Source organism: Cottoperca gobio, chromosome 5 (assembly GCF_900634415.1).
Source record: "Cottoperca gobio chromosome 5, fCotGob3.1, whole genome shotgun sequence".
NCBI lineage: Eukaryota > Metazoa > Chordata > Actinopteri > Perciformes > Bovichtidae > Cottoperca > Cottoperca gobio.
Genome location: NC_041359.1, coordinates 12,665,375 through 12,687,706, shown reverse-complemented (window position 1 = coordinate 12,687,706; position 22,332 = coordinate 12,665,375). Strand labels below are relative to the sequence as shown.

At 39.6% G+C, this 22,332-nt stretch overlaps 1 protein-coding gene across 1 annotated transcript; it reads right to left on the bottom strand.

Annotated features, from left to right (window-relative positions):
- Positions 1 to 1,055: 1,055 nt before the first annotated feature.
- Positions 1,056 to 20,590, bottom strand: mapkapk2a (MAPK activated protein kinase 2a). The gene is made up of 3 exons (XM_029432835.1): positions 19,778 to 20,590; positions 7,993 to 8,132; positions 1,056 to 1,083 (listed from the first exon to the last, which is right to left on the bottom strand). The coding sequence occupies exons 1-3, from the start codon at positions 20,015 to 20,017 to the stop codon at positions 1,056 to 1,058; spliced, it is 408 nt and encodes a 135-aa protein (XP_029288695.1). The 5' UTR covers positions 20,018 to 20,590.
- Between the last annotated feature and the right edge of the window lie 1,742 nt (positions 20,591 to 22,332).

The following is a 22,332-nucleotide window of genomic DNA, read 5'->3' as shown; positions in this document are numbered from 1 at the left end:
AGTGGCAGGAAGTGAGGCGGATGGGTGTGCTGAAAAGCCACCCATCCTCCACCTCACCTTTTTTTTGTTTTTCCAACTTTTAAAGCCCAGAAAAAAGTCCCCCCCCCATTGTCTGTTGGGAAAACATAATGGGTTAACACAACAACCCAGAAAAAAAAAAAAATTAATCCAACTTGGAAAGATGTGTGGCCGGTGAGATTATTGAGGGTGATAGGTAAGCTTGGCTCAATCCAAAGCCTCTTAACCTGAAAACAAGGGTGAAACAACAATACACCAAGAGTTGTGTCTCTCTGTGTGTGTGTGGTGTGTGTGTGTGGTGTGTGACTGGTTCATTGTGGGCTCACTGAAGCAGCAACATGTTTGTGTCAATAGGACATGATCTGATTAAAGACATCGCTAGGCCTCTAAGATTACTGTGCGTTTACACTGGTATTAACCATGTATTAAGTGTGTATGCGAGTGTGTGTAATGCATAAAACAACGCGCTGTTTTATGAGACTACAAAAAGGGAACTTTTTATGTTGCTTTACAATAGCATAAAAGTGTGCTCAGACTGTAGGTGAAGTAAATGTAACATTGTAAATCAGCATGCTGCTGTGTAGCCACACCAGCTGGTGTTTTGCATATAAACAATGCAAAGACACAAGTGGACAAAAATAGGCCTGAATTCACCCAGGGCAGCACAAAGCATCTGCGCTATTTAAAAAAAAAATTCAACTCTACTAAAATTATGCCGTCTAAAAAAGGTTATGTGACTCTTCACTTAGAGACTGTAGTAAAATAAAGTAATTGGAGCTCCTGAACGTTAGTCTGTCTTAGCTGAAACAAACCAGTCAGTAAACAGTTGTGGACGTGGACACATCATGCCACCAACACAGGGTAAACATCTTTCACATTAAGTTTGAACACACCTTTGTAATTATAAATATTTTATATTCTAAAAAGGACAGCTCCTTGTTTTAAGAGACAACACACATTCATTAAAAAATGAGTGGCTGACAAGGGGAAGGAAGTGAGATAGTCCGACATCTGTATGACAGGCAGAAACAGCTGCCTCACTTCCTGATATAGAACTGGAAGTTCCTGCACGGAAACAAAGAAGGAGATGGAGTAGAGTCTTTTAAGAGGAACAGCAGGGTTGCGAGAGGCAATGACAGATAATGCACAGATCACCGTTATTAAAGAAGCCAAAAGAGATTTAAGGAATTTGACAGTTTCCACCTACATCTTTCCCTTTGAGCTAGCTTCAACAACACCTCCTGCTGACACCTTATGATTCTGTTGTGAATCCCCCACTGCGCCTGATGCAACAGATGATAGTTATCAGCTGACTTCAAATAGCAGGGGGTTCACACTGTGAGCCAGTGATTGGACCTTTGATAAGTGCACTGACTTTTGTCTATGTTTTCCACCACGGGGGCAGGTTGCCGTTGTACTGACCGGTGTTGCAGTGACACTGACAGAGTCGATGAACATCAGCATGGTTTCCCTTCAAAACGCGATTACCATGGAATTTCTAAGGTAGCAGGCAGATGACTTGATGAGTGTATTTAGCAGCTACAAGGACAAAATATTTGTTGAACACTGTTTAAATGTCGACACATTTTCAGTGTCGTCGTCATGGCCCTAATTTAATGTAAAAACTAAAATTGCCAATTGTCAACATTCATACAAGAGCAACAGAGAACACATTAATTAATGAATTCTGTAAGAGAGAAAACATTCACTTCCCTTTAGAGTTACACCATTCAGCACAATTCACCCTTTGCTTCCTTATTCTGAACTGATATAAGACTCTAGAGGAACAAAATATACACATAAAGAATAGTTGCTGGAGAATGACTTCAGTGTCAATACAATCATGAAAAGAAAGTTATAGCTCTTGAGAGCTCATTAAGGAAGTATCCACGGCCATTCATAAATAAGTGCTGTTTCAGTATGACAGGATGCTGCATCAGCTTGGAAATGGTGTCACAGATACAGTTGGTTACTGAGTTCTGGGTCCATCTATCACAACTACAATACCACATCCTTACAAATACACTTCCCCCAACAGAGACAGACAAGGTCAATGTGTGGGGTTGGTGGATACTGCACCCATCACAGACGATATAAATTGCAATCCAGTAAATCATATTATGTCAAAGGAGCTTACAACACCAACATAAAGGTTTACCAAAGGAGCTTTTACTTCAGCTAATCGGTTTGTTTTGTGACAATGTCAAACAAATATTTTGACAATAATTTGATAGGAGATATAAAATATTACGGCATTAAGTGATTTGTCATAGTTTTGACATAACATTTTCAAACAATACAAACTTAAACACACAGTTTAATACAGATCCCTTCTCTGATAACTGAGGAATAGCCAGTCCAGTAGGTACAAAGGGAAATAAATACAGAACGAAGAAGACACGCGTCTGTAAGATTAATAGTAAATAAATGGTCAATAAACAGGCTGTTTGTTATCAGCCCATAGTCTATAACTACTGGCCAAATAAATAAATAAATAGTCCCTCAAGATAAGGTGCACGCACACAATTTAAAATCGCTTTTTCTGTAAAATAGCAAAACATGCCAGCTATAATTTCCACAGCACCATATTCAGTTTCAAAAAGATACATGACAAAGAAAAGCATCAAATCCTCATATTACAACTCATCTTTACAATGCCATTGAAGATGTGTGTGGAGATACATCTCTACCTTTTTATGCACAGTATTTGCTTCAGAGTAGAACAATTGTTCAAAATACTTACTCGTCAGAGGAAACTTCTCAAAAGTGGAACATAAGGACAGCGCTAGTAACATATAAACTGCCACTATTATTGCAATATTGCCTAGAATTCTATCCCTTGGTATGCTAAAAACATCACACCAACAGATTTTCACTGGGGCACAACACATGAAACTGAGTTTAAGGCATTGCGCAATAAAATACTGACTGAACATTTCTTGTGAGTGTAATTCGAGTATACCGGTGAAGTCAAAAAGACCACATTGCTGATTTTCCACAACAGGGAAAAAATAAGTGAGGGGGATTTTTGCAACTTTCTCAAGCAGCAGATTCAGTATAGTGGAATAATGAATAGGCACTCTTCCGGCAATGAACAAGATGCCACCTTCATAAGGGTACGGTTATACACGAAAGGGTAGAGAGATAAGTCATAGAGGTCTAACAGAGAACCTCTCCTTCCTCTCACCCTCCCTCCTTTTCCTTCCTTTCTCTCACCATCTCATGATTGAAGCATGGGCTGGCTCTTCCTCTCTGCGCTAACATTTAATCAGACATGACGATGTGTCAATGCTAGATTCAGAAGGATTTTTTTGCGTGGATGGGGGTGTCACTACAAAGTCATTTGTAAGCGCAACAATTAAACAAAGTTTGGATTCTTCTGTCTACAGTAATCCAAGAGCAAAGTTCAGTAATCAAAACCCTATAAACAATTAAAAGCTTCCATTTGAACTGTCCAGTGTTTCCAGTTCCTCTTTACTTACCGAAGTGTTTACTTCACACAGTGACCTTCCAATCTTTCCAAATTTTAGGTGGAGCAACTTCAGTGACTCACAAAATGTGACCAAAACATTTATTCATTCCGTCTATGACGACATCATCTTAACGATATTTCACCGAGTAATTTCCAGATGAGGCAGAGCGGGGCTTAAAGATTAGAATTGTTTTCAGAACTAAGGCAAACAAATCTATCACTGCTTGTACGCAGCAATACAATAAAGTAAGATTGACTTTACACTTGCTGCCTCTTTATCTCTACTTTCTTTCTTTAAGATTCAACAGTAAAATACCGGTCATCTTAGTCCTGCCGTGAGCACTAGTTAAACTTTAAAAAAAAAAAATGTGTTGGCCAACAAATATACTTGGGCAGCTGTTAATATAACTTAGAGGATCACCCTAATTAAGTCTATGTGTGGGAAACACTGTTGTGCATTGGGCGCAGCCGGCTGCTCACAAAAAAAGAAAAAACAATCTTGGAGCGGTCATAATTTACATATTAGGTCCGCACAGAATAAAACTTGGAGGCCCGCTGCATAAAATAAATGCCATATAATGTCGTTATGCTATTCCTAATGAGTACTCGTCAAGTGTCAATAATTCTACAGGCATTTGCAGTCAACTACCAGCCCATAAAACATGTTTGTCGTTATTAAGCTCAATTTGCTGAACAAAGTGTCTCGTAAACTCAGAACTTCATGAGCTATGCTTTAAAAAAGAGAGACAGATAATTTATGAAATACATAAGAAATTAACCTGCCCCAAAAACATTTTGAAAACTAAATGGCACAATGCATTCTTAAACTTCAGTTGTTGGCACCACAACAAAAAAAATCACAGCTTCCTCATTTTCTGAACTGCCACTTTGGCACAGTTGGAGGTCCACCGAGGGTTGCACAAGAATTGCTGATAAATAAAATCTTTTAGGACTTTCAAGACTTTAGGGTCTCCATTTCTCTCCCACAAACCATATACAAAATATTCAGCTGCACTGTTGGCACAAAATCTGGCTCAACAGACAGGTTAAAGTTTTAACAAAGTGATGTCACCTTGGGCCAGTCTGGCGTCTGCTGCAAACCTAATGAATACAGTAGATGAGATGGAGCTGACTCAGCTGACGTAAGCGAAGGGAACAACAAGGACATAAGTTCATTCAGTGGACGCATCAATCCATTTGGTTACAGTCCATCTTATAGCAGCATGAGAAAATAACAGAAGCCAATAGTGCAACAAGTTGTAAGAGCCAAAACAATAATTGGAGGGGTTCAATGAAGTATACAGTATCACTGAGTGTATTTATACATATGAATATCAGTGTTTCACCTACCATTGTCTTGGGCTCCAGGCCTGCTAACGGAGCCCGCGCCCTGCCTGAAATTCAAGGGTGTTTTTTTTTTTCTTCTCGAATTTCAAAAGGAATTATATATTTTTTATTCCCAACTCACAGGTGCTCTTTTAATTTATATAAAGAAAGGAGAGGGGAGAACTAAATAGAAACGCACGGTGAGCACCCCTCCAAAGCAGTAAACCAGGGGAAACACTGACTATATACACGTTTATATTATGCACAAAAGGGACTGCCCTGGCCCGAAGAATACAGGAATGGCAGGATGTCAAAGGCATGATCCTAAGCAGTCTTGGCAGTCTCGGGAGAGACTCCAAGCCATTTTCAAAAACAGGAGAAATGCGGATCAAGTCTTAAAATCCCTCAAACAAGTGGAATAATACAACTTCCTTTTCTTACAAGTATCCCTAAATTCCTTAAACACAGTGCCTCTTGATCTAAACCATAGTATACTAAGCAGCACTCCGATAGTCAGACACATATTCAGTTGCACAAATACTAAGCACATAGCTTTGTACACCTTTGCTCCAAGTGACACTACACATATATATTTTTTAAATGTATAACGTTACTACATCATTTTGTGATAAAAACGCAGCATTATTTGAAATCACAGCTCTCTTTTTGTCTCCCTTTCTTCTGCAAAACACAAAAACAAGGGCTCGAATACAGCCTGTTCGGTAACTTCTTCTCAGTTGTACCACATTACCAGGCGTTGTGTGCAACATAGGGTTAAACAAAGCGTGGCTGAGCAACATTTGCTTGCAGTGGTGAACCCACCAGTTGAAGAATGAATGGCATCAAAACACTGTACACGGCATCATTGAATTATCACCGTAGCCAGGTAGCGTCAAACCCACGTCCAATCCAGGTTGAGAAGAGGGAAAATGTTTGAATTGTTTTACTACCGAATGTGGGCCTGAACAGTCCCGGCATTTGATCTGGCTGAAACGGAAGATAAAATCTCAGGTGTGTGGCTGCCGACAAAGGAATTTAAAAGACCGTTTGTTTTAAATTGCTTGCCTTAGGAAGACCCTGAAGGTCAAAATGTTGCATCATTAAAATAGCGTACAATTCTGTGAGCAGACTACCTCTCTTTTGTGTTGTATACTGCTTTGGACCTTTGCCAACTGTGGTCCGAGCTCTTCAGGTGCAAATCTATGACTATCTGAAACTGTACATGATGTTATGATGATCTCACACACACACACGATTTAGTGCAATACCTATTCTGACAAACTTAATAAGAAAGAAAGAACTGAACGGGCCTACATTAATAAATGGCTTCACTGGGCCGTGTTTCGGTCACTTGTGGTCGATTCCGACAGTGATGAAGAGGAGTTTGTTGGCTTTGAGAGAGACACCGAAAGAGACAGGAGAGTGGCTGACGAAGCCACCCTGAGCCTTTTCGTTTCGGACACTGAAGATGAGGACTTTGGTGGTTTTAGTACGCAGGAAGAAGATGAGAATGAATGAATCCCCTCTGTGCACGAACGTAATATACCGGTATGTTATGTTATATGTTATGTTATATGTTAATAAAATATTTTAAAAACCTGCGGCTTATAGTCCAGTGCGTCTTATATATGTACCGTACACATCAGTCAATTTAGCGTCTGCGGCTTATAGTCCAGTGCGGCTTATAGTCCAGTGCGGCTTATAGTCCGAAAATTACGGTAATAAATTAAATAGACCGTTTACACGTTTAATAAAAGTTTATGTTTGCTCTAATGATACGACAATATTAAACTCTCCCTTTCAGCATCTGGTAGCTCGTGTATTCATTTTCATTGCTTGAACTACCTTTCATATGTAATGTTAACTGAGGTTTAATAACCAAGCATATACAGTATGTCCCCAATAGCATCACATATGCACTTCCTTTTAGATTTAGTCTGCTGGTGGACGATGGAAACAGCTGGTAGCTCTGAGGTAAAGCACCACTACAGAGATCTGGGGTTAAGCACTACTGTTGACGTGTTTTGCTTACAGGTGAGAGAAAAGCAGATGGCAATATGAAGAGTCAGAGGTAGAACAGGGCCGTCTGCAATGCGCCCCAAAAAATGTAAATGACATTGAGTCTCCAATGGTGATAATGAAGTGTATTTGGGATTGACAATAAATGAAATAAGATACCCATAACTATCGTAAGGAAGGACCATCGCTGAATTATCAAGGACTTGACGGTGACACGATGACTGCAGAATGTAGGTTATCAGACTGTCTCCAGTTCTGCAGTGTCAAAAGACAAGCACACTGAATAGCTAGAGCTTTCAAGTCACGTGTGTGTTTGTGATATTCGAGGAAATGTTTTAGCTTCATCAGAAGAACTACTTTTCTTTTTTGGCATGTGTAGAGAATCTTCAAGGAAATTAGTCATCAGCTGATTCTGCTGCTGCATTTTTGCTGGTGTGTAGGCAGACAAGTCCGTTAACACCGCACTCGAGTAACCACACACTTGAATGCACGTGTGACAAGTTGATGTGGTTTTAAAGTGCTTCAGATGGAAAAACAAAGGTCGAAGAAAAGACTATGCTCATTTAGAAGAAATGGGTAATTTTCTTCTAAGGTCATAGACAACAGATTTACAATAATTCAGCTGGCTAAATGTGCTTAGAACTACTGAGAAGGCAAGATGCTCATCACTTCACCTTTGCTCAGGGAAACCAAAGCGTTCGTGTACCTGCCTTCCAAAGTCTAAAAACTGCAGACTGCAATTATACATGGGGATTCAATCAACAGTTCTGCAAAGCAAGCTAAATCTGTACCGGGTTAGGGTTATTATATATTATATTATAAAATGTCATTTGACTACTTTCAAATAGACAACTAGGTCACCTTTCACATGCAAATCACCAAAACCACAGATGAGATGCTCCAACTTCACTTTAATTCATCATTTTGAGCATCATTCCTTCAGAAGCTCCACCAGGTTGCGTTAGGCTCCACCTTCACATCGAGTATCTATCTGTGGAGGTGGATCCTCGTCAACTGTGGCCAACCCAAACATACTGTATCTGCTAAAATGCGCTTTGACAGAAGGGTAATGAGCTGCATTCATTTATGATATTTGTATTCACCACTACACAAGGATAGGTATTTTAGTGTATGCATCACTGAAACTGTACACTCACCATTCCATGACAATAAGCAGGCACTTCCTAGCCTGGTAAAGGTTCTCGTAGACATCAATGATGCGCACAATGTTGGCACAAGGTGACGCCCTCCAGTGGAGCTCCACTTCCCTACGGGCCTTGGCACAATCCTGTAGCATCTGGACAGAAGGACAGGAGACAAGGAAGGTGAGGCTGAAGAACATCCAATGTAGACATAACAGTTCAATTATAAAATATACTACAAGTTACCATCACTGTTTAATTGCCCATTTCCTTCACATAATAATCACTGAGCAATGTGACAGAACTGGACCGCAGGTCTCATGGTGGGAGGTGTGACATAAATGATGTATTGTACTACGTGACATGAAACCTTGCGGAGAAACTGGATGCCACTACTGCTTCATATCAATAGGAAACATAAAAGACAGAAGTGCAGTGCTGCCATCAGCTGGCTGAAAGTGGAAAATATGTTATAGAGTTTTTCCAACTTAGTCTTGTGTGAATGTAGCACCCTCTTTGTGCACCACTGGGTCAATGCAGCGTTGAACAAAAGCACCTGCAATTTAAATCACTTTGTGTCATAATATATTTATTCATCCATTTGTTGCTGCTACATCATTAATCCCCAACAGTCAAATATGACTCTCACTCGACAGCCAACGCCCGGAGGTCAAACTAGAGGGTCAGTCGCAGAGAAGTATTTCTGAAACACTTAAACATTCGGCATGCTGCTCAAGAACAGTGAGGAACCATCCGTTAATGTCTGAGGTGTAAATGATAAAAATGTCTCGACAGGATCTGTGATCAGTCACAAATCCTTACAACGAGCCTTCACTTAACGACAGCTGAAATATGACAGACGAGGCGCAGTTTTTGAAAATGTACACAACAAAAAATTGTAAGTCAAATAAAGCAGTGATCAAGTTGCTCGGTATGCGTTTTAAAAATACTTTCTCTTGATATGTTTGTGAATTATGACCTTGCCAGTTTCAAATAACATGACAAATGCTCCAGAAATGGTCCCAGGACTCTGGCGGTCTCCTTTACTGTAGTCAAAACAGTTGTTGGGCTAAAAAAAAAAATGAACGCCTGAACTTCTGAACTATGAGCTCCAGCCTGTCACAAACAGCAAATATAAGATAATCATCTTTAAGGCAATCAAACAGAAGACCACACACAGCTACACCTTAAAAACAGACTAATGAGAATTTAGAAACAAAAATGCAAATATAATGCCAATTAATTGTGCATGCAAAATTGTGAGTGATCTTCCTTTTTGTCGCTATTCACTTGGAAAGCAAATGGTCACACTTTATATTTCCTTTGCTAAATAAGATATCGCTCTAAGTATAAGTTGTGAAGTAGTGATGTTGTCATTTTAAATAAGAGAGTGTTTTTTTATAATATAAAATGAAATGCCAAAAGTAAAACCCTGAAATATCCATGTCAGTCAATGGAAAGAATTCAGCCTTGCAGCTTTGACATTGAGCCTTCGTCTGTCTATCTTGTGCTGAATTACATTCCAAACCTGCCTACGGTCACAACAGCACAGTGGGCTTCGTTCCAGCAGGCAATGAGAACTGGGAGAGCCAGAGTATCCTGTCTGCTGCCTGGCACACAAAACTGTCAGTATGTTTATATGCACAAAATAAAACCAGGTTACTGTGATTGCAGCTGACTTTCTTGCTGTGCTGCAGTGTTGTACAAGCTGATGGCTACCAAGTCCCGACAGTCACTTCTGATTTTAAGTAAACATTCTAATTTGGAAAAAAATAAGAAAAGGAAATGACCAAATAAAAAAGAAACTACCAAGAAAAATAAGATACCAAGATAAGACCGATGAACAGACAGGAAAGACATCAAACACGAGAGATAACATTTAGATGTTGGACTTTTTTCTTGTAATCCGAGTGACAACATTGCCGTTACTTCATATTAAAGTATGAATATTACATAATACAACGTCTTACAAAATAGATTCTTTGTTCAGGTGAGAAGTGAGGGTTTGATGGCTGAGTAACTGGCCAATTACAAATGACAGTCTTTGTTACCAGGAAGAGTTGGTATGGTGTAGTGGTGTATAACGCTCTGCTTTCAACAGTGAGCACAGTTCAATCACCCTTTGGGACAGAACAAACACGGGTGGGAATAGCTTTCTGCGTCACAGCAGAGTAAAAAAACACCTAAAGACATATGACCCTATGGACACAAAAACATGTTGTATAGGACAGAATGGATGCCCTGTGTTCCTGAGACACTTTCACCTTCGAGTGACACATTGAGTGTGCACATTTATTAAAAATAAGAAAAGTGACTAAATGTGTCTTTTTAAAATATGTTGGCAAATCATGTGGTAAATATGATAATCCCTTTATAGGCAGTTTTGATAATGGAAGGCATATCTACTACTGGGAAAAAAGGGATTTAATGAAAGTTTAAACTGCAGGAATGCACAACAGCCTTTTCCGCATAATAATACTTTAAACATTGTCAAATAGTCATATTACAGCACACGCCTGGTGATGTCTCTCTACAGTAAACTGTTGGTATGGCCACTACAGCGGTAGAGAAGGGAAATTAACCTTTGTTTATGTGTCTGAAGCACTGTATGACATTAAGCTGGTTTGTCTTGTTTTATCGTTGTTGTGAAACGTGTAAATGGTTTGATTTCCAAAACTGACAGAAAGGTTGAAAATGTGAGGGATTGGTGGACATGTGATACCTCAGTGACACATGTGTGTTTATAGCGGCTTCTTTTCCCCTGGCAGCCAGGAGTTTCACCAGAAGGGCGTACGGGTCAGGCTATCCTCTCAGGTCCACCACACAGTCATTAGATTCTGGACACTATTAGTGTCGCTAAGGTTGCGGGTTGTTTAGTGATGAATGGCTATTTATTGGAAGACGTAAATCCACGCAAGTTAGACTAGCTACATATTTCAGTCAGTAAATTAAAATTGTAGGTTTCACAACACTGCATGCCACCATGAATAATCACAGAGCATGAGATCAAATGATATCAGAGACATTTCCACGTCTCTTTTAGAGATCTCTTTGCCGTTTTCCAAAAACCAGCCTATCTAGAATTAGAACACAGACCCAAACGTGTTACTACTCGTTGCTCATGCAATAGCTTCTAAAAGTCTGACGTAAACTCCTCCAAAGCCCTGTTTTTAATTGTAAAATCCTTTCTCTGTTTAAAGTTCTGTTATCTCCGCTGCCTCATGGCTCACTATCACAGGGTCAGCATTTGCTAGTAGCCCAAAGATACTACCTGCCTGACTGCATCTGGAATAACAGTCAAAAGTGCCACATCGGGTCCATGTGGGGGCAGCCAGCCAGATAAACTCTTAAACATCTGTGTGTGTGGGATTAGGCCTGGCGACATGTGGAAAATCTGCGATGTGCGATAACATTCTTCAATATTGCAATGACGATATGACTTGCGATAAATAAGCAAATATTGAAGTGTGCATATTAGCTATACATTTCCTATGTCAGCCTGGTTGTCTTGGCTAAATGTTGTTTCTAGAGTAGCAAAGCCACAATTTAAACTCATTAATATCTCATTGTAAACAATCTAAAATGTCAATAAAATAAACAACATTCCTGACATAAAAACACCGAGTGACGTTTAGAAAGAATGATGAACACAGACATCAGTCATTATCAGTCATTCATCCGCTCCCCTGTCCTCCTGTGAAGAGAGTCACTGCCCTGCAGGTACTCCTGCAGGGCAGTGACTCTCTTCAGCTGAACAGCTGTGTAGGTTTACGTACACATACGTGGCAAACTAAGCTAAACGGTTAGACTACACACAGACAGCTTTTGATTTTGCTCGTTTACAATTCCCCATTAGCCGTGCTAGCGAGCTGTGCTTGTGTAAAACCTAGCACCGTGGGAGAGAGTGCGGAGACAGGGCGGCTTGAAATATTGCTTTCTACATGTTTATGCTTGTTGAACAGGTGCATTTATAAAGAATTAGCTTTTAACCCAGACATGTTTTATGCAGGCAAGTTTAAGACTGGGGTTTGGCAACCATCCCTAAATAAAATGATTTTTCTTATTCATCGCATTTCATGCAGTCTTTTGTGAAGTGTTTATCGTGCATATTCATATTGAATTTGCTCAGTTATTCAAGGGGCAGTTTTGAGATTCTTTATAATTGTTAGCCGGGTGTCCAACTATCTTTGCTGATGCCCAACTGTCAAGAGGAACTACAAGAAGCTTATATGCATGTACTGGAAACAAGAATCATGCATCGAAACCAACATTAGCACATCTAAATATAGCAGACTTCCCTCCACAAACAAAGACTTCACCCCGTCCTCACGCACACATCATATTCGCACACGAGAACACACCCCTGTCACCTCTCTGCTGGTGCTTGTGTGACCGCATAGCCCCCCCCCATCTGCTGTTAGCCCTTTGAGGGTAAACAGTGAAGCTTGTGGAGAAAGAGGGAGATGAGGGGGGCAGATGGGCACACAATAAACTTCCTCTAGCCAACACAAAAGCTCCCGAACCCAGGGCAGGAAAGTGGGAGGCGGGATGGGTGTAAGCTGAAGGAGCACCCATCCTCCACCTGCTGTCCACTTGTGAGCCAAGGAAAAGTCCATGGTTGATATGGTAAAACCAGACAAAAAATATCACATTGAAGATGTGGCGGTGAGATTATTGAGGGGTGATAGGTTAAGCTTGGCTCAATCACCAAAGCCTCTTAACCTGAAAACAAGGGTGAAACAACAATACACCAGAAGTTGTGTCTCTCTGTGTGTGTGTGTGTGTGTGTGTGTGTGTGTGTGACTGGTTCATTGTGGGCTCACTGAAGCAGCAAACATGTTTGTGTCAATAGGACATGATCTGATTAAAGACATCTGCTAGGCCTCATAAGATATACGTGTGCGTTTACACTGGTATTAACCATGTATTAAGTGTGTATGCGAGTGTGTGTAATGCATAAAACAACTGCGCTGTTTTATGAGACTACAAAAAGGGAACTATTTTATGTTTGCTTTACAATAGCATAAAAGTGTGCTCAGACTGTAGGTGAAGTAAATGTAACATTGTAAATCAGCATGCTGCTGTGTAGCCACACCAGCTGGTGTTATTGCATATAAAAACAATGCAAAGACACAAGTGGACAAAAATAGGCCTGAATTCACCCAGGGCAGCACAAAGTCATCTGCGCTAGTTTAAAAAAAAATTCAACTCTACTAAAAAATTATTGCCGTCTAAAAAGGTTATGTGACTCTTCACTTAGAGACTGTAGTAAAATAAAGTAATTGAGCTCCTGATAACGTATCAGTCTGTCTTAGCTGAAACAAACCAGTCAGTATAACAGGTTGTGGACGTGGACACATCATGCCACCAACACAGGGTAAACATCTTTCACATTAAGTTTGAACACACCTTTGTAATTATAATATATTTTATATTCTAAAAAGGACAGCTCCTTGTTTTAAAGAGAACACACATTCATTAAAAAATGAGTGGCTGACAAGGGGAAGGAAGTGAGATAGTCCGACATCTGTATGACAGGCAGAAACAGCTGCCTCACTTCCTGATATAGAACTGGAAGTTCTGCACGGAAACAAAGAAGGAGATGGAGTAGAGTCTTTTAAGAGGAACAGCAGGGTTGCGAGAGGCAATGACAGATAATGCACAGATCACCGTTATTAAAGAAGCCAAAAAGAGATTTAAGGAATTTGACAGTTTCCACCTACATCTTTCCCTTTGAGCTAGCTTCAACAACACCTCCCTGCTGACACCTTATGATTCATGTTGTGAATCCCCCACTGCGCCTGATGCAACAGATGATAGTTATCAGCTGACTTCAAATAGCAGGGGGTTCACACTGTGAGCCAGTGATTTGGACCTTTGATAAGTGCACTGACTTTTGTCTATGTTTTCCACCACGGGGGACAGGTTGCCGTTGTACTGACCGTGTTGCAGTGACACTGACAGAGTCGATTGAACATCAGCATGGTTTCCCTTCAAAACGCGATTACCATGGAATTTCTAAGGTAGCAGGCAGATGACTTGATGAGTGTATTTAGCAGCTACAAGGACAAAATATTTGTTAACACTGTTTAAGATGTCGACACATTTTCAGTGTCGTCGTCATGGCCCTAATTTAATGTAAAAACTAAAATTGCCAATTGTCTAACATTCATACAAGAGCAACAGAGAACACATTAAATTAATGAATTCTGTAAGAGAGAAAAACATTCACTTCCCTTTAGAGTTAACACCATTCAGCACAATTCAACCACTTTGCTTCCTTATTCTGAACTGATGATAAGACTCTAGAGGAACAAAATATACACATAAAGAATAGTTGCTGGAGAATGACTTCAGTGTCAATACAATCATGAAAAGAAAGTTATAGCTCTTGAGAGCTCATTAAGGAAGTATCCACGGCCATTCATAAATAAGTGCTGTTTCAGTATGACAGGATGCTGCATCAGCTTGGAAATGGTGTCACAGATACAGTTGGTTACTGAGTTCTGGGTCCATCTATCACAACTACAATACCACATCCTTACAAATACACTTCCCCCAACAGAGACAGACAAGGTCAATGTGTGGGGGTTGGTGGATACTGCACCCAATCACAGACGATATAAATTGCAATCCAGTAAATCATATTATGTCAAAGGAGCTTACAACACCAACATAAAGGTTTACCAAAGGAGCTTTTACTTCAGCTAATCGGTTTGTTTGTGACTAATGTCAAACAAATATTTTGACAATAATTTGATAGGAGATATAAAATATTACGGCATTAAGTGATTTGTCATAGTTTTGACATAACATTTTCAAACAATACAAACTTAAACACCACAGTTTAATACAGATCCCTTCTCTGATAACTGAGGAATAGCCAGTCCAGTAGGTACAAAGGGAAATAAATACAGAACGAAGAAGACACGCGTCTGTTAAGATTAATAGTAAATAAATGGTCAATAAACAGGCTTGTTTGTATCAGCCCCATAGTCTATAACTACTGGCCAAATAAATAAATAAATAGTCCCTCAAGATAAGGTGCACGCACACACATTTAAAATCGCTTTTTCTGTAAAATAGCAAAACATGCCAGCTATAATTTCCCACAGCAGCCATATTCAGTTTCAAAAAGATACATGACAAAGAAAAGCATCAAATCCTCATATTACAACTCATCTTTACAATGCCATTGAAGATGTGTGTGGAGATACATCTCTACCTTTTTATGCATGCAAGTATTTTGCTTCAGAGTAGAACAATTGTTCAAAATACTTACTCGTCTAGAGGAAACTTCTCAAAAGTGGAACATAAGGACAGCGCTAGTAACATATAAACTGCCACTATTATGTGCAATATTGCCTAGAATTTCTATCCCTTGGTATGCTAAAAACATCACACCAACAGATTTTACACTGGGGCACAACACATGAAACTGAGTTTAAGGCATTGCGCAATAAAATACTGACTGAACATTTCTTGTGAGTGTAATTCCGAGTATACCGGTGAAGTCAAAAAGACCACATTGCTGATTTTCCACAACAGGGAAAAATAAGTGAGGGGGATTTTTGCACTTTCTCAAGCAGCAGATTCAGTATAGTGGAATAATGAATAGGCACTCTTCCGGCAATGAACAAGATGCCACCTTCATAAGGGTACGGTTATACAGAAAGGGTAGAGAGATAAGTCATAGAGGTCTAACAGAGAACCTCTTCCTTCCTCTCACCCTCCCTCCTTTTCCTTCCTTTCTCTCACCATCTCATGATTGAAGCATGGGCTGGCTCTTCCTCTCTGCGCTAACATTTAATCAGACATGCTGATAGTGTCAATGCTAGATTCAGAAGGATTTATGTTGCGTGGATGGTGGGTGTCACTACAAAGTCATTTGCTTAAGCGCAACAATTAAACAAAGTTTGGATTCTTCTGTCCTACAGTAATCCAAGAGCAAAGTTCAGTAATCAAAACCCTATAAACAATTAAAAGCTTCCATTTGAACTGTCCAGTGTTTCCAGTTCCTCTTTACTTACCGAAGTGTTTACTTCACCACAGTGACTTCCCAATCTTTCCAAATTTTAGGTGGAGCAACTTCAGTGACTCACAAAATGTGACCAAAACATTTATTCATTCCGTCTATGACGACATCATCTTAACGATATTTCACCGAGTAATTTTCCAGATGAGGCAGAGCGGGGCTTAAAGATTAGAATTTGTTTTCAGAACTAAGGCAAACAAATCTATCACTGCTTGTACGCAGCAATACAATAAAGTAAGATTGACTTTACACTTGCTGCCTCTTTATCTCTACTTTCTTTCTTTAAGATTCAACAGTAAAATACCGGGTCATCTTAGTCCTGCCGTGAGCACTAGTTAAACTTTAAAAAAAAAAATGTGTTGGCCAACAAATATACTTGGGCAGCTGTTAATATAACTTAGAGGATCACCCTAATTAAGTCTATGTGTGGGAAACACTGTTGTGCATTGGGCGCAGCCAGGCTTGCTCACAAAAAAAGAAAAAACAATCTTGGAGCGGTCATAATTTACATATTAGGTCCGCACAGAATAAAACTTGGAGGCCCAGCTGCATAAAATAAATGCCATATAATGTCGTTATGCTATTCCTAATGAGTACTCGTCAAGTGTCAATAATTCTACAGCATTTGCAGTCAACTACCAGCCCATAAAACATAGTTTGTCGTTATTAAGCTCAATTTGCTGAACAAAGTGTCTCGTAAACTCAGAACTTCATGAGCTATGCTTTAAAAAAGAGAGACAGATAATTTATGAAATACATAAGAAATTAACCTGCCCCAAAAACATTTTGAAAACTAAATGGCACAATGCATTCTTAAACTTTCAGTTGTTTGGCACCACAACAAAAAAAATCACAGCTTCCTCATTTTCTGAACTGCCACTTTGGCACAGTTGGAGGTCCACCGAGGGTTGCACAAGAATTGCTGATAAATAAAATCTTTTAGGACTTTCAAGACTTTAGGGTCTCCATTTCTCTCCCACAAACACATATACAAAATATTCAGCTGCACTGTTGGCACAAAATCTGGCTCAACAGACAGGTTAAAGTTTTACAAGGTGATGTCACCTTGGGCCAGTCTGGCGTCTGCTGCAAACCTAATGAATACAGTAGATGAGATGGAGCTGACTCAGCTGACGTAAGCGAAGGGAACAACAAGGACATAAGTTCATTCAGTGGACGCATCAATCCATTTGGTTACAGTCCATCTTATAGCAGCATGAGAAAATAACAGAAGCCAATAGTGCAACAAGTTGTAAGAGCCAAAACAATAATTGGAGGGGTTCAATGAAGTATACAGTATCACTGAGTGTATTTATACATATGAATATCAGTGTTTCACCTACCATTGTCTTGGGCTCCAGGCCCTGCTAACGGAGCCCAGCGCCCTGCCTGAAATTCAAGGTGTTTTTTTTTTCTTCTCGAATTTCAAAAGGAATTATATATTTTTTATTCCCAACTCACAGGTGCTCTTTTAATTTAATAAAGAAAGGAGAGGGGAGAACTAAATAGAAACGCACGGTGAGCACCCCTCCAAAGCAGTAAACCTAGGGGAAACACTGACTATATACACGTTTATATTATGCACAAAAGGGACTGCCCTGGCCCCGAAGAATACAGGAATGGCAGGATGTCAAAGGCATGATCCTAAGCAGTCTTGGCAGTCTCGGGAGAGCTCCAAGCCATTTTCAAAAACAGGAGAAATGCGGATCAAGTCTTAAAATCCCTCAAACAAGTGGAATAAATACAACTTCCTTTTCTTACAAGTATCCCTAAATTCCTTAAACACAGTGCCTTCTTGATCTAAACCATAGTATACTAAGCAGCACTCCGATAGTCAGACTACATATTCAGTTGCACAAATACTAAGCACATAGCTTTGTACACAGCTTTGCTCCAAGTGACACTACACTATATATTTTTTAAATGTAAACGTTACTACATCATTTTGTGATAAAAACGCAGCATTATTTTGAAATCACAGCTCTCTTTTTGTCTCCCTTTCTTTCTGCAAAACACAAAAACAAGGGCTCGAATACAGCCTGTTCGGTAACTTCTTCTCAGTTGTACCACATTTACCAGGCGTTGTGTGCAACATAGGGTTAAACAAAGCGTGGCTGAGCAACATTTGCTTGCAGTGGTGAACCCACCCAGTTGAAGAATGAATGGCATCAAAACACTGTACACGGCATCATTGAATTATCACCGTAGCCAGGTAGCGTCAAACCCACGTCCAATCCAGGTTGAGAAGAGGGAAAATGTTTTGAATTGTTTTACTACCGAATGTGGGCCTGAACAGTCCCGGCATTTGATCTGGGCTGAAACGGAAGATAAATCTCAGGTGTGTGGCTGCCGACAAAGGAATTTAAAAAGACACGTTTGGATTTTAAATTGCTTGCCTTAGGAAGACCCTGAAGGTCAAAATGTTGCATCATTAAAATAGCGTACAATTCTGTGAGCAGACTACCTCTCTTTTGTTTGTATACTGCTTTGGACCTTTGCCAAACTGTGGTCCGAGCTCTTCAGGTGCAAAATCTATGACTATCTGAAACTGTAACATGATGTTATGATCTCACACACACACACGATTTAGTGCAATACCTATTCTGACAAACTTAATAAGAAAGAAAGAACTGAACGGGCCTACATTAATAAATGGCTTCACTGGGCCGTGTTTCGGTCACTTGTGTGTGGATAGCTGTTGTAACGTTTGTCCTTCATCAATCATTGACCGATACAGAAATGTAACTCTAGTTGTAGTTCCTGACAATGCAGGGGGATTTTACAGCTCACCCTAACCTTTTTCCAATTTACAGGACACAGGAGAGTACCTACATTTAAAATCCAGAGCAAAAAAAGGGGTGAAACTACCAACCAATACTTGCTTATCACTGTGTTATCTCATCACACTAAATAGTGGATGATACACCAAACAACTACAATTGAGCAACAGTCTTGAGAAACAGTCTCAACCTGCCCAGCAACTGTTCACAACACTTTGACACATGAGGAGGTGAAGCAAATCACTGCTGAAATGGTGGTGTACTATTGTAATTGTTTGCTTACAAAACACTCAAGTATCTTTGTCCCAACTTGGAACGAGAAACCCCCTTAATCCTGTATGAAGTGTTTAAATCATCGATCAGATTTAGCAAACGCCTGGTTGCTTATTTTGGCAGTCAGTATAATCATGTTAGTGATGATAAAAACTAAAAAATGTGGGTAGAACAATACTGTCACACAGTCCATCTTTATCTACAAATGATTTTCTCCGTTAATCTAATTATCAGCAAGTCTATAAAACGTCAGAAGAGTCTGTCACGTTTCCAGAGAGCTTTGGTGATGTCATTAAATTGCTTGCTTTGAGCGACTAACAAACCAAAATGTAAAAGGTTTTCAATTTACTGTCATAAAAGACAAGAAAACTAGAAAATATTCACATTAAAAGAAGATAGAAAGAATGAATTGTGGGCATTTTTTCCTAATATAAAATGTTTTACTTAAGTGATTAATCACTAATTAAAATTGTTGTTGCCGATTCATTTTCTGTCAATACACTCACTAATATTTATTATTATTATTTGAGTGAATCTCAAAAAGGTGTGTAGCCTGAGTTGGGAAACTTTGGATTAAACCCACAGTTGGACATAAAACCAGCGGTACAATTAATCTGATTTAAAGACAAGGGGGTACCCACATCTCATGACTATGCCTCAGTTCTGACTTAAGATCGCTTTCTGGCCCGTTTCTGTCCCAAATAAAACCTACCTTCAGCGCATACTTGTCTCCAGTCTTCTTCTGGAAGATTTCGAGCACCTTGCCATTGATGCCCAGTCCCAGCACCTGGCTGGTTACCTTGTAGTCATCTGTTATGGCATTCTTCTTGATCTGTAAGGAGGGTCTAGCGTTGAAGGGGAGGAACTGGCCCGTAGTGATCTGCTGCCCGCCCGGGTTCTGCTGCCCCGCCGGGTTGGGAAACAGTGGCTGGTTATGTGCGTTGGATAGCATGCTCCTGGTTTGGGCTGAGACGAACAGCCACTTCAACAACAACACTTCTGTCTTTTTCCTTAAAATACAGACCGAGTCTTCTTCCTGGCTGGCCTCTGATGAAATGTTCACGGTGTAGCCGCCAGGCCCGAGAAATAACCGGCAGTAGTTCTGACGTTACAGGTTAACAAAGTCACTTGGTTAGCCGATTAAATGCTAAATTGGCTAGCGGTTAGCATGCTAGCTTGATCCTATTCTTGACCTGTGGTTCTCGGCTAACAACTCAGCTATCGGTTAGCTTATCCATCTCCGGTGGTGTTCGCCGTCCACCGGTTCCTCAAAGAGCACTTCAGGAACTTTTCTAAAACAGCCCATAAATCGGTTACAGGACTGGGTTTCTAAAGTAGTAACGTAAAAGCCCGCGAGTGGAGTTAAAAAACGACTATAACACTCAACGAAAGACAGACAACAGTGAGAAAACTCCGACGGCAGTAGCACGCCAAACACAGTTCACTTTCCGACGGACAGACACCCAGCAGGTTTTACTGCTGACGTCATGGCCGGGGCTTTTTCGGCGCTTAAAGGAGAAGCGCGACAGAGGAAGTGTTTATATAACAGAGAGGCACGCTGGAGCACAGGCTGAGGCACAAGACAGGGAGCTAGTAATGACAAAAAGGTATGGCCTGATTACCGCAATGCAGCCAAAAGTAACCAACATATCAAATGTGTTTAATATTTTAGGGTTTAAGTTTCTTTGCGAAAATTGGGTCTGCTAAATCAGATCTCAATCTCAATTGTTTTTCAGCCAAGGACTCCTTACAAGATATCGGGTTATTTTTTTGAAAGAATGACACGAGAAATGTTTTAGAAAGATATGAGACATGTTTTATAAAAAGATTTGCAACACAGCATGCCTGTAAAACAATGCAACTGACATCAATTAAATTAGCTACAGGTAACGGTGTACCTAAACAAAACATCAAAGGTAAATCAAGAGAAAAAGGGCTGATTTTAAGTGAATTTCAGAACATACACACACTCGTATACTAATATCAAGTGTAAAGTAAAGTGTTTAGCTTTAACTATAAACTCAGTAAAACACAGATGCTGACCACAGGATAAAATAATATACAATTTGTTAGATTAGAAAATGATCCATGAACTATTTTAGATTTAAATATCAAAATATTATATGTTGAACTATAAAGCCCTTTGTAAAAAATAATAAGTACAAATATTTGAAGATAAAGATACATTTTAAATCATGATCATTTAAATGATTGAATCTAGAAACGTTTCACGGACCCCTTGGCAGAGTGCCAGGCCCCACTTTGGGAGTCACTGTCCTAAATTAGCAGGTTAACCCTCTGCTGTTCTGAAGACCACTACTTGGCAATGTTTTGATTGTAAAAGAGAGGGACAAAAATAGACCCTGTAATTTCTGACCAGAGTGGGTTAACTCAAGGTTAGATAGCTAGATAGATAGCTTTCCCCAAATACAGCTGAATTCACTCATTTATATCTAAATTTTGATTGATTTTATTTATTTTCTTTAGTTTTGTAGCTTTACCGCTGATAGTCCAGAAGGTAAAACTCTCCATAGACCAAGTGAAACACAAATATCTGCCTAACATGATAAAAGCAATACAACTGTTCATTTCTCCATGCTGCCACAGATAAAAATCCTAAAGGTGAAACACTGAGTCCTTTGTATATTTATGTGTTGGCCTGAGAGGAGTCTAAAAAATACTGACATTAGCCTACACAACAACCACCACATTTTTAATTGTATTTAGATTTTCAAGACAGTAAAAAAGCCAAAACTTACACATGGCACCGCGCACCGGACATCAGATAATATGAATCAAAAAATGTAATTTAGCAGTTCACGTTGTCACAGGTTTCATGGGAAACAACATCCAGCTTAATTCATGTTTGGTCATATCTCGTGCATCTTTATGTTGTTTCTTTTAAGGTCAAGATGAGCTTAAAATCAGAAATGAACCATTAACTGTGAATAGTTAGCTTGACTCCAAGAATATCATAGTGCCTTGTTTTCTGTATGTTTATCTTTGAATAAATCTTTGTAGGAGGGCGATCAGAGGTAAAGTATACAATGTAGGCATCATTTTAACCATAAAATCATACAGGGTCGCAGTAATCACAGTGATTTCCTACGGTTTTACGTGTCCATTTTAATCTTACTTTATCTCACATTAATATTACACCACATCAAATATTCTGTGTTGTTTACTCTGATTTTAATAATGCTTTTTCTGCTTCTAAGTATACTTCTTGGACTCTTTGGCTGTGGTCCATGTGGAGTTTGATTGCAG